The sequence below is a fragment of the Lolium rigidum genome, chromosome 7 (genome assembly GCF_022539505.1).
Source record: "Lolium rigidum isolate FL_2022 chromosome 7, APGP_CSIRO_Lrig_0.1, whole genome shotgun sequence".
Lineage (NCBI taxonomy): Eukaryota > Viridiplantae > Streptophyta > Magnoliopsida > Poales > Poaceae > Lolium > Lolium rigidum.
In genome coordinates, this window is record NC_061514.1 from 307,929,806 (window position 1) to 307,943,807 (window position 14,002).

A 14,002-nucleotide genomic window follows, 5' to 3' on the forward strand; every position below is an offset into this window, starting at 1 on the left:
GATATACTCAGTGCTACCCGCCAATAAACAAAAATGAACACCCCATTCACTGGTAATAATTGTCATCAGATATGTTACACCCGCTAGCCAATGTTATGTACACTAAATTATGAGAAACTAACGGAGGGCTTGCCCTGCCATGTGAATAGCATGCCCCTCCAGCCAGCCTGAGAACCTATGCCCTGTGTAATGTTCAGCTACATCTAGAGCCGAGACTGACAACTTTAGTAGATAATAATTACACAGTCGATTTTCTCTCTCTGAATCTTAGTGACAGTTTCATCGTTCTGAAACCTGAACCTGTCAGTTCCCTTCCTATTGTTATATCTGCAGATCGTCCAATGTAAATTCCTCGGTTGATAGCATCTTCAGTTTCTGCAAATAAGGGACCAGTCAGGTTGGCAGGTGTATATAGCTAGCATGTCAGAAAGGAGACAAGCACAATCAACTGACTCACAGTCATGAACTTGGGTGGATCATCAAGACTAGAGGAGCCAAGGATAATATCTCTCTTTAGTTTTGATGACAGTTTGTGAGCAGCACGCAACTGCAATATCCATCGACATAAAACGTGCATCGGAGAATGAAGGGAGTTAATAAGTTAAATAATAAAACACTATGGCTGGAAAAAGAGAAGTAAATTCGAGAGGCAATGAAAACATACTTCAGACCGGGTAGCACCCCCAATGATAAAAATAAATAAGCGCTGGCCCAACTTTCTCATATCACTTGATGTATGCTTCAGTACAGAGTCACTGTAAAAAGATTATTTGGACATCATATAAGAAACTCCTACTGGCAAACCAAATTATTACCAACTCTGATTTGCCATATCTGTGCAGCTACGGAAACACCGCTCTGCACATTTCTCTTTGGTCCCACTAGATAGCATGCGAGTAAAATTGCTCATAATAGAACATTAATTTGGTCCCACTACAGTAAATTGAACTGGGCAGTGGGTTTAAAACTAAATTATACCCAACCACAACCACACGAATTAACCAACCGAGCCAAACCCAACTGAACTCACTCAATGTCTGGTATATACCATTTCATAATATACACATCCACGTACAATCAACTTAAACAGAAATGAATGATTGAAAGTAGAAACAGAGGAAAGTCCATGGAAGTTACTACGACCAACCTTGAATAGCCATCATCAGAGTTTCTAGGCCTAGCCCATGTGCCACCTGTCCATTTAGACCTCATGGATTGAGCTGGCTGATGAGCTGGGCTTGCTCGAGCGGATGAGCTGCTTGAAAATCCACGGGAGCTAGAACTAGGCTCACTCATACAATGATACTCATCTTTTGGAAGCTCTCCTTTACTAAGTTTCTCGATCAACTCCTACAAAAAAATCACATTCTTGTAAAAGCCTATAAGCCAAAAATAAAAAATTGGCCACCAATCAACCCTTCGTACTACAGTACTTTTTTTGAAACATGTTCATGCTAAATTGGCCACCAAATCTAGGGATGATTTTCAAGTTTGAAAATGCACTTAATTTCTTGATTTACACAGAAGTTTACATAGAAAGTAAGAGGAAAAATAATTTGCTTGGCCAAGATCCATCGATGCCCAGCAGCAATTTCTTGATTTCCTATGAAACTGGAATACTAAGCGAGCTGTAGTTCTATTTGTAACTAAAAAAAAGGAGCTAACCCCAAGATCTACCTATGGCCAGCAGGGAAAAAACATGAAGAATCAGCCCATGGCCCAAGCCCCAAGGTTAAACAAAAGAAAAACCTACTGCTATTAGATTGGGCACCCATCAGGGCCCATCGGGTCAAACAGGCCACAGCCAATGACAATCTAGACACCAGCCACCAAATGCGCCGAAGTGTGAAAGAAGTGCAGGATGAAAACAGAGGCCTATTTCTCTTCCTGCGCTGTGCTTGATTGGCAAGTGGGAAACAAAAGCTTGCCAAGTACTCCCTCCATCCCAAAATATAAGGCGTCTAAGGATTAGTCAAAAGTCAACGTTTTTTAAGTTTGACCAAGTTTATACACAAAAATATAAACATTTACAATACTGAATCAGCACGAATAGATTCACCATAAAGTATATTTTCTTAATATGTCCATCCGATATTGTAGATGTAAATATTTTTTTCTAAATATTTGGTCAAAGTTGGCAAAATTTGACTTTTGACCAATTCTTAGACACCTTACATTTTGGGACGGAGGGAGTACTGTAGAAACAAAAGACAAAGTATGCCTAGTTGCGTTTTGGAAGGGGTTTGTAGCCCAGTTTCGCCTCCAAGTCGCTCCGCCCATGGATGCAAGTATAAGATGTTTCACAGCTACCAGCCAATTCTTTAGGGCATCTCCAGCGGGCTGAAGCGAAAGGACCGCGCGTGTCCGTTTCGGTCCGCGCGGACCGGGAATGGGTAAAGAGCAAGCCCAAAGGCCTGACGCAAAGTAACCGGCCTGTCCGTGCCGACGCATTCACGGCCCAAATTTGGGCTGGCAATGCGTCAGCGTGGACGCCCCACGGACTGATTTGGTGTCTGCCTGACTCCTCTCCTGGCCCGCCCATCATTGACACGTGATAATAAGTAGTTCTTCATTAATATTAGTTGGCCAAAATGACCATCTATAAACAGATGGTTACAGGTTTAGTTAACCTAAACTACGGCGGCCCTACCATGGCCAGGCTACTTGCAGTCGCGTGGCCTACTAGCCGCCAACGGGCCCCAACCATCGGAGCTCAGCCGCATAACCGAATGGGTCGCGCTGTGTAACTCGAGATTATACAGTAGCAGCTAGGGGCACATGTCCCTTGTAGATGGCCAAGTGACCCCTTTTCATGACTGTTCAATACCTAGTATGGACTTACCGTCATTTACTCAACTGGTGACCCATAACAAAAATAGCTCTGCTTTGCCATAATACTGAAGGGAGGAATAAGGAGCAACAGGCATGCATTCATATACTGTTTCTACAACAGTGCATATGTTTTAGTGGAGAACAACAATGTCTTTTTTTGTGCCCAGATACTTTCACATAATTGATTAGTTCAAATAAGGAACAAGTATCTCCACAGAAGCAAATCAAAACGTTGTTGACCAACACGGGATGGATCCCTCCCTTGGCCAGGCACATTAATGATGGGACCAAAGATGGGCACAATTATAACTGAAAGAAACCAACCGACTAATCCTGAGGCCTCTAAACAGCAAACCATCGGTTGACAAAATGAGGTAAGATGGTGGAAAAAATAAAACTAATGGAGAATAAAGGAAAACTGAGAATAAGGAAACAGGGATGAAGACAAGTTATCTAAAAATCTCAAATACAGAACAATACTGCATGCAAAAAAGTTTATTGTATGAAACAGTATCAAGAACTTCAAAACATTTTACTGCTACGATTGATCAGATATACATAACTATTTGCTAAAATTTTACCTCCAGGATGGGATAAAACCGGGATAACGTCCATGTTGAGTCTTCCCCTATTCGTTCTTTTCTAATACCACGCTTTTTCTGAAAATTGCAGAATTGATTGAATAATTTCCAATAATATAATTATTCAAAGCTACATGGTTTGAAGAGCTAAGACATAACTTAATAATTGGCACAATACCTTACGCAATTCAAATTTCATAGTAAAGCCACTCCTTGAAGACTTTTTAGTATCATGAGCACATAGGCAACGCATATTCTTCACTGGGATCATGTCGTCAGTAGATAATCCAGCCAGCTATAAAAATAGACCTCTTTACTGAATTTTGATATTATTCATAAAATAGCTATAACAAATTAACAACTGACTGATCGGAGAATTGATGCTAGAAGCATCTGATGCATGAATTCTTAGGACATGTCTGTCTACTGTACACCTTTTGACAGACATATCAGTTATTGGAATTTCAGATGAACAAAGAAATATGAGGTAATTTTAAAAATGCATCATTTCAACAGAAATGCCCCCTCTCGTCACAAAAGGTAACAATTGGAATTCCTGAAGTCTTCAAGATATAACTTGGACTATTATCCTTTTTAATCATATATTTTCCATGATATAGAGTCCTTAGACAGATCGACTTCATTTTTATGTGGAAATTTAAGATAATTCCAAACATATAGAAGCTCAAAGTTCATGTTATTTGACAATACACTTCCATAGCAACACTTTTTTTCTTGATGGGGTACACAAGTTACTACTGCATGTCAACTAGTCAGTGCAGAAGGTATGAACAGACATGGTTTAGCTTACTAGTAAACAAGTGAACAGTTTGAGCTTCTGTTCATGTTAACACTTCGCATAGTAGACAGAGCCGTGCCTGTATTCTTCCAGAAGAAACAGAATGCGCAAAAACAATAGACACTGCAAACTTGGCACTGCCTACTATAACAGGTGCTAGTGAACAAGACATATCACAATCACTCAAGAGCTCATGAGTAATCTCTCATTGACATTGAAATACCATTCATGTTGGAAAATAGCATCACATTACTTACAGGCTGCCCCATAGTACAGTTGTCATTAACCCAAGGCCCATTTGTCAAACCCAAATAAAATGTACTTTCCAAATTAATGAGCTACTTTTTCAATATAAAACTTAAGTTACCTGCATCAGCTTTCCCCCCTTGTCACTTTGGATCTTCTCTGGGTTAATTGCAGCATACACCATTAGCAAACGTAGCTTGTTTTCACGACTTATATCCTGCATTAAATCAGTAAAATATCAATACAATGTCCACACAAGATTAGAACCAGCATTTCATTGGTTATAGTGCAATGAATAATTACCCGACGCGTCCTAAAGAAATCGATTAGTTCTTTCGTCCCAGCATCACCAAACACAAGATCCTGCTCAAGCTGGCCAACATCTTTCAAATGTTGTTGTTTGATTATCTCAAAGAGCTTATCTGCAATCTGTAGCAAAAATGAGTAACACAAACTTAAGTATGTATTGCTATATCCAAACAGCTGATATTCAGGAAGCCAGTTCAAATGATGCAATTCCTATCCTAGTGCAAACTTTGGAGATCACACCAGAGTCGCTAGCATGAGGCAATGCTAGACTCACGATGCTAGGAAAGCAACACCTAGTGGAACTGTATGCTTGTCATAACGGAGAAAAGCTGTGGCTAGCTTAAGGAGAAATGGGAATTAGTGAAATTGCGCTAGTATGGCTTGACAGTCTAGGCAATAAAAGATACCCCACGTCATCAAGCCATCTCAGTTGTAACGTTAGTTGCCATGTACAAGCATCTGTGGTTCATATACTGATGAAAAATCAAGTACACTTTAATTTAAAAAATAATTTAATGTATCCTAAATTGAGTGACAATTCGGTAATCTTAGAACTGACTTATTCAACTATACAGGTCCATGAGAAATAATTACTTCTAAGTTCACATATGCAGCACACACAAACACACCAGAGACAAAAATTACAAACCTCAACATGGAGTGAAAGCTTGTCCATTTGATCACTGTATTGTGGAAGAGCTTGGACCATTTTTTGCATTTCTTTTGCAGATAGCTCTCCGCCTCTGCAAATCAAACAAGAGCGTTCAACATTACAAAAGAAGAGAACATCTTGTCAACTACAAGAATGAATTCATCATAGAACAAACCTTACTGATCTATTTGCAACACATCACGTTAAGTACATCCTAGATGCCACACTTATTTAGTCTGTCACTCATTATGCATAGCATAAATCTAACTACTCCCGCCGTCCCAAAATACATGGTGTATAAATTTAGTCAAAATTCAAAGCTTATTAAGTTTGACCAAATATATAGAAGGGAATATTAATAACTGCATTGTTGAATAAATACATTATAAATATATATCTTATGGTAGATCTATTAATAATGATTTGATAATTGCTATTGTAGATCTTCATAATTTTGTATATATACTTGGTCAAACTTAGAAAGCATTAAATGTTGACAAAATTTACATGCCATGTATTTCTGGACGGCAAAAAAAGAAGAATCTTAAGCAGAGATTAGTGACAAATTTCACATCCAGATATCATGGCAATATCTAAATCAGATTGATATTGCATTTCTGCACCATTCAGGAGTCCTCTTTTAGGATGCAATGTTTGTTACAGTATGAAACAACCATGGAAAATCGCATGCATTTTGATAGTATGCATTTTAGGATGCAATGTATATACTTGTTATTAAATATAAAATTGTACCGAGAAATTTCCCTACTGTTTCGCATTAAAAACCTAACTGCATACTCTCTTAAGCTAATTGTCAATCACATGACCCCACCTCTCAACAGTTGAATTTGTTGAACTAACCTTGTTTCTTGACCAAATCTTGCTTTGTGTAGTTGAGCTGCTTTATTTTTTGATATAAAATTGGTCAGCTTCTCATGCAATCTTTCATTAGCCTGCAAAACATTGACGCCATTACACAATTGCCAAAACATAAAACAATGTTTGAAGATGAAACTGACAGTGGCAAAAATCTCACATCCGCTACATGTAGGTGCCGAAGCTCAAGCCATAGGGGATCATGATCTTCTAACAACACCTCCTTTTTCTCAGTAGCCGAACCGTTCTTACTTGGGACCTGATGTTTCCAATCCATGCATAGGAACATGATATCAAGGGCACAATAGAACTATAAGCCAAGCCCACACTGAACTGTATTAAAATGGTTTTGATATGCTCACCTCTTGTACATATTTGTTACCATCCATGCATAGTAGATCATGACACATTGCATCATAGGTCCATTCGTGAATGATAGGTGCGATCTGTAAATGTCACGAAAATGTCAAACATTGAAGGGAGTAACCAAAACTCATGTGGCAGTCGCTGGAAACTAAAAAGTATCTCAAACATACAAGAATCATCTCGTACCTGGTCTATTGATCGGTCTACAATAAGTAATTCACATGTCTCTGTTTGAGGAAATTCAGGTATTGCTGATTTATATCTTGCCAGGCAATTCCACACAGAAGCCGCAAGCTTTGTGGGGACTAAATCCCGTACAGTTGTCAAAGTAGAAGCATCAATCGTCCTAGCAACACGATAGTGCACACGAGGAAATTCCTAAAATAATTGAAAACATTCCGTGTTAGTGAAGAACAGAACCCTCTTGTTCTCATATATACTTGAACCCGAGGTGTCAACACAAATTTATGGGCAAAATGAAATAGTAACTGAGCAATAACAGTAATACCCTCATTGATGCAAATACAGTAGCAATACGAGTGGCCATCGTGTTAATACATGAATTGTACTTCATTGAACCTTCTACACTTTCGGTGAAAAGCTCTTCTAGAGCCTTGTCATGGTCAGTTACAAAGCCCTACAAATAACATCAACAGATTCATCGAAACTAAACATAATATTTCATAATGAATAAACAAGAAGATATTTAACTTATATAAACGACAATCTTGAAAGAAGTTGTATGCCTACCTGGCTATCAATAGCAAAATATTCCAGATTCATCTGCAACATAGAACAAAAATTCAGAATTTAAAGAAACTAGCATGCATGCTTGCGAGTAGATAAACAGACCTCACTGAGTGCACCAACGCGTGTTAGAACCTTTGAATTATTTTTTACTTGATCCACCAATTCTTTCTGTACAGGAGAACTGAAAAATATATAGGCTCTGCGACATGCACAACATTGTGTCAACACTTAAAGTAACAGAACAGATATGTATAAGTAAATACATACACTAATGACATACTTCTTGTACAATGGATGTTTCCCGGACATGTCGGAAATAAATATGCGTACACTGCATAATGAACACAATAAATGGTTAGAGAACTGCAAGTGCAAGAAAAAATTCAACATCACCAGCAAGAAAAAGAAACTACAACACTTTATTTCCTGCTGGATTGAAAGACCAAGTGCAACAAAATTAAAAGCTAATATTTCTCAGCACGAGTTAAAAGATGAAAACTAACTTAACATACCATATATTTCACAGGAGAAAATTATGGCTACCATTAATTACTTGCTCTTGCGACAAACATTGTTTTGTAATTTTAACCATACATAAAAGACTAGTCCAAGATATAATCATCAGGAGAGCATTGATAAGAAACCCATCTGTGCTGTCATGGATGCAGGAGGCATGTAGAGTACTATAGAACGCATCAGTTCAAGTAGATGAAGGTTAGTTATCAAGTTATATCTCATAATTTGAGTACTTTCGGATTCCTAGCTTAAGGACAATTTCATAGTGGTAAAGTCATTCGTCCATAAAAGGCTGGAGCTGTAACTTTTAGTGATCAAGAGATGAATAAGCAAGGTTCCTAGCCTGCCCCTCCTTCCTCCAACCTTAAGTGTTCCAAAATTTGCTGGGTGCTAAGTGGGTGTCAGCTGCCTAGGCGGCAATCCAACAAGGAGGTGTCAACAGCATTTGTAAAATCTGCAGAGAAAGGAAAAAAAAAAGGACAGGTCCAGCCTACTTCATTAAAAAATCAAAGACCCAAAATACTATCAACCCTAGTGAAGTTAGGCGAATACAAGTGTGCTGGTTACTCCTAGCAGTCATGAATCCCCTCTTGCACTCTCCCCCTGCTCCACTTTCTCTGCCCACACCGAGATGAACACTCCTGTGGTGGTCATCACCTACCGCACAAGGCATCAGTCAGTAGCAGCTGGAGCAGCGGGGAGCCCAATGAGGCTGCGAGGAACTTTACTCAGCGGCAAGGGGTTGTGTTCAGAGGCAGAGGAGCTTGATTGGAGGTAGCATAGGAGGAGTCAACCAGCGGCAAACGGAAGCTTACTTGATGGCAAACACCCTAGCCTTGGTCCTTGGAGCCATACCCGAGCATGCATGCATGCATGTGTTCTTTATCATAAGACCTAGAACTTAACCATTGAATATCTTTGCCAACACATACATAGTGGCTCAAAAGCTGATCAACTCAACTAGTGCAGCATTGACACCTTGGGTCAGAGGATGGTATGATAGCAATGAAAACAAATTCAGAACTAAGGCATTATTATACAGATTCCTAGGTGAAACCTATCAAGTATTTGAGTAAATGTGGCAGTAATCATAGATTCTGAGAGGTTGCTGCACGGGGAAAACTCTAACTGTGAAAAAACACAACCATGTCAAGGAGGATACATTAGCCAACATAACTTACTTCTCTTGAGTTGGTTGCATGAAATAAATCGCATCCAAAGATGGTAATGGCTGCCTCCGTTTGTATAGGTCCTCAACCACTGCAAAAGAAATATCAATGTGGATATTTTAAACATAGACAATACCGCACGGAGAGTGTCACTAGAACGTTTTGATATAGGATCTCCAACTGAAAGAGCTCCGCGACACGTAGAGATTTGACAAGCTACATGGTAAAAACAACTCGAATGAAATACTTCAATTGTTCAACCAAAAGCTGGCAAGAGCTCTTCAGAATTAGGATCAGTTCCAGTGCTAAATAGCAGAATCAAAAAACTATGTAGCTTGTTTAGACATGGTGCAAGCTATTGAAAAAAATGGATCTTCATAATGCAGTAGCAATCATATTGCCTCATTTAACATTAATTATAGAGGTCTACATTGACACTCCTGAATATTTAGACTGCATCACCAGCTGGGGCCAGTTCAAACTTGCATTAAAGCTGTGTTCTTATCACAACTCCGGGACGGCATTACTGTAATAAAACTCTTTCAGTTGAACCACGTAGTGTTAGCCAGAACAGATGCTTCACATTAACCAATGTTCTAGTATACGGATTTACTTGAGTACTTCACATGCCTAGGTTGAACACCTTTTGACCGCCAGGAGCAATCAAATACGCGCGCCATAAGAAACAGCTCCACAAAAAATCCATTTATTTTTACGCTTTAATCCAACACAGATGGCACACGTTTCGATGAGTATGTATTGAGAGAAAGAAGAAGTCCAGATGCTTAACAGCCCACTTACACGAAACCCCTTGTTCTGTGATATCCGTCATGGTGCACGAGTTGGAGACTATCTTGACCGTAAGTCTGTCCATGATCAGAACCTGGGCACAACACAGTTGTACGCATGTCAAACTTTGGTTTTGCAAGGCGGTAGAAGATGGCAGTATCAAAATGGTGAAAAATCATCCAACTCAAAAAAGGGATACCTTCCATGTCGACCGTGAGCTGCTCCGAGTCGATTTTAGCATTTCGTTTAACAAACCTGCGTATGCGCACAGGCAAGCAAGTGTTAAATCGGGAAATTTGTAGGACGCCAGTAAGACGAAGATAAACGAAGTTGTTCTACTGAAGTAGTAACTGAAATTAGAAATAGAGGAAGTTGGGTCAGCTGTAGTATTCACTGGGATTGTGAGCAGTGAGCATAGATTATTGTTAAGCCGCCGATTGTTCAGCCTATACTAATTACTGAAATGCGAAACTCTTACTGTAGAAGAAAGTCAGTCTTAATATATAAGCTGAAAATAACTGCATAATGGCACTGACTACATAGCAGCACTACATGACTTAACATGCCGGGGAAGTTAAAGTTAATTTCTATGATTATGTGTCGATTTGGAACATAAACGTTCCTAGATTAGCTTGTAATTTCACGAGTCCGAAATATTCCCCGCTTCGAGATGCATTGCCCACGGCAAACAGAGTAAGGGAGGGAAGGAGCAGAAATGGAGGCCGGGCGTGTGGGGGCGAGGAGAGCACTCACGGTCCCGGGTGATCTGGCGGAGGCTCCTGTGGTCGGCGCCGCCGCCGCCGCGCGAGTAGTAGGAGTCGGAGTCCGACGACATTGCGCCGCCGCCGCCGGTGACGCTAGGGTTAGGGCCCGCGGCCGGTCGGTCGACCCGCGCGGAAGCCGCGGCGCGGCGCGGCGCGGCGGGGGAGCGGAGCGGAGGACCGCGCTCGCGGCGTGCGGCCGGCGTGAAGGGGAGGAGAGATTTTTCAGTCCGCGGCGGAGTAGCGAGGGTATCTCTGCTGCTTCCAAATTCGCAACGGGGACGGGGAGAAATGGGCCGAGGTGGTGTTGGGGCCGCCCGGGGTTTAAGCTCGGTCCCTGCCGCGTGGACCCGGTCCGGGTCGCGCCGTTGCGGGCCCACACGTCAGTGGGTGTGGGTGGGTCTGGCGGGAGTGGTGAAAGTGACGGGAGTGCGGACGGGAAGGTTCCACGCGGCTGGAGTGTTGAAGGGAGAAGGGAATGCGTGTGGTTTTTCTTCGGATCGAAGGAAGAAGGCTCTTTTTCCCCTTGCGAAGGCAGCGAATTTGGTCGACGAAAGTTCACGGAATTGGAACGCGGAGAGAACCAACCTGTGGTTGGATGGTTAGGAGGCAGCAGTGACTTCACGCCCACTGGAGTTCAAATCCCGATTTGACACTTTGGTGTCTCATAAAGGCGGAATATTCTTCAGTGGGAGGCGACGTTCCCGTCGACAGCGAGGCGCCTGTGGTGACTTCGTCAATCTCAAGACCCGCCGGATCAATTCTTCAACGCAGTCTCTTGGAGGTGCTCATAGGGGTAGGGTATGCGTGTGTGCGTTCATAGGGGTGAGTGTGTGCGCGTATGTATGAGCGTCTTTGATTGTACTGTGTTTCGAAAAAAAAAAGGAATTGGAACGCGGAGGAAGTTTTCTTCCCTTCTGGAAGGCAGGAAATTTTGTGATCCACCGAAAAGTTCGCACAAGAATAATCGGCGTGAGGATCCGTGCGAAAAATGTTCACGCCTACACAGACTACCATCCCAAGAAAGTTGCGATTTGTTTCCAACCAAATGGCGGCAGCACATATTTCAAACCAAATCCACGATACCTACTAATCTACTATGGATCGGAGGGAGTATTTTCTATGCCACTCGCGTAGTGGTATGTCAGATCAGGACCTCCGGGTCCACCTGCCAATGACATGAAGTATGTTACGTGTGCCAAATAATAAACAAACAATGTGCTTCATCAAAAATAAAATCCGCGGTGCCAAATGTGTTCCATGTCTCTTACAATACATTTTTCCACGGTCTGTTCAAGCGTCGTTCTTTTTGACACGGCCGTTGGGAGATGAAAGATCTGACACTTGTGCAATTTTTTTCCTGCAAAAGATGGTAACAAAACATTTTTATCTAATGGAATTAAATTTTATTTAGAATGAAAATATTAGATTTGTCCGATACTCTGATGGAAATGTTTGCTCTTCCTGGTACACAAAAACCTTAGAGCATCTTAATTGTTCCAGCCGTTGTTTAGTCCCGTAATACTATGATGAAACATCGTTCTTCAGTCCCTTAACTGTTTCTTCACTAATAATCCAAAACCATAATACGAGGCCAAATTTACATTTAGTTGTGAATTCTAGGAAATAGATATTTCGTATTGTAGCTATTGAATGGTTAGCACTTGGCACTTGTCCAACGATGTTGTAAAACTATATATAGATAGGAGTGCCACTCATCCCTATAAAAATGATAAAGGCAAGGGAAAGTAACAAAAATATCATAGGAAAGCACGAGCTACTATAACTATAAGTGTAGGATGGGAATTACCATAGTATAGCAAATTGTACCAAGTATTAATTTCTGAATGATTGCCCTCATGAGAGGGTGATCTATTTGAGTGTGTTAGGCCCTGAAGTCGTGTGGATAGTAGAGCTACCACCTAACAAGTACCCCCATACACTTGTATCTCTATTGAGGGAGACATGCCTCAAGAGATATTTTAGCTAGTTGTTATACTGATATTGTAAAAAATTATGGACAATCTAGACTAGGATAATAAGCGGAAACAATGTTGTCAAGGGTTATGCTAGCTCAAGTGCCGACTCCTCAATTTATCATGATTTTAGTATCGAATTTTTTCTTCTTTTGTCACAAAAAATAAATATGCTATCTTTTGATGTTGAGTTTTATGTATTGTCATATGTATTTGCTAACAAAATTCTTTAAGTTTAATGGTAGCTACTAAATATTTATGTATGGATTAAATTAATATGCTAATGAAGTCCATCAGATATTTGCATTTTAAGTAATCGGCAATAAAGTGGAACAATTACTTTGTAATACAGTAGGCCACTCCTTCGTTCCAAACACACCAGAGGAGTAAAATAAACAAACAATGTGCTTCATCAAAAATAAAATCCGCTGTGCCAAATGTGTTTCATGTCTGTTACAATATATCTTTCCACGGTCCGTTGAAGCATCGTTCTTTTTGACACGGCCGTTGTGAGATGAAAGATCTTACCCTTGTGCAATTTTTTCCTGCAAAAGATGGTAACAAGACATTTTTATCTAATGGAATTAAATTTTATTTAGAACGGAAATATTAGATTTGTCCGATACTCTGATGGAAATGTTCGTTCTTGTTGGTACAAAAAACCTTAGAGCATCTTAATTGTTCCAGCCGTTGTTTAGTCCCGTAATACTGATGAAACATCGTTCTTCGGTCCCTTAACTGTTTCTTCACTAATAATCCAAAACAATAATACGAGCCCAAATTTACATTTAGTTGTGAATTCTAGGAAATAGATATTTCGTATTATAGCTATTGAATGGTTAGCACTTGGCACTTGCCCAACGATGTTGTAAAACTATAGATAGAAGTGCCACACATCCAACCGGAAAAGCCCCAGTTGAACCTGGGTGCACGTGAACCCAGGTTGGAAATGCATTTTCGAAATGTGAAAAAAATCTGAAATAAAAATATCGGGGTACGATGCATGTTCCATGTGTGCGTAGAAAGTTTTCAAGGAGAAAGCACTTTTTTATTTCAGAATTAAAAAAGACAAAATACGTCACATATATACTGCTACATAGCCCTGTAAAATTTCACTTTTTTGCCGAGGCAAAATAAAATGTTTTTTCAGAACGAAACTTATGTCCAGGGCACATGTTTGAGATCATCTTTGCAATCATTTTGTGTTTCGATTTTTGAAACATGTTTTGACATCACAAACCCACTTTTAAAAAAGTGGGTTCACATACACCCAGGTTCACAAAAGCCGGTCTCCACACATCTGAAGGAGATATGCCCTAGAGGCAATAATAAAGTGGTTATTATTTATATCTTTATGTTTATGATAAATGTTTATATATC

At 40.3% G+C, this 14,002-nt stretch overlaps 1 protein-coding gene across 1 annotated transcript; it reads right to left on the minus strand.

Moving 5' to 3' along the window:
* Nucleotides 1-24: 24 nt before the first annotated feature.
* On the minus strand, nucleotides 25-10,720 carry LOC124676547 (probable protein transport Sec1a). Its single transcript, XM_047212588.1, has 21 exons — nucleotides 10,639-10,720; nucleotides 10,085-10,140; nucleotides 9,898-9,979; nucleotides 9,109-9,187; nucleotides 7,692-7,742; nucleotides 7,514-7,610; nucleotides 7,412-7,444; nucleotides 7,170-7,298; nucleotides 6,848-7,039; nucleotides 6,658-6,741; nucleotides 6,456-6,554; nucleotides 6,281-6,372; nucleotides 5,417-5,510; nucleotides 4,762-4,887; nucleotides 4,580-4,675; nucleotides 3,592-3,708; nucleotides 3,414-3,491; nucleotides 1,148-1,350; nucleotides 665-755; nucleotides 458-547; nucleotides 25-375 (listed from the first exon to the last, which is right to left on the minus strand). Exons 1-21 carry the CDS (start codon nucleotides 10,718-10,720, stop codon nucleotides 322-324), a joined length of 2,025 nt encoding a protein of 674 aa, XP_047068544.1. The 3' UTR covers nucleotides 25-321.
* Nucleotides 10,721-14,002: the final 3,282 nt, after the last annotated feature.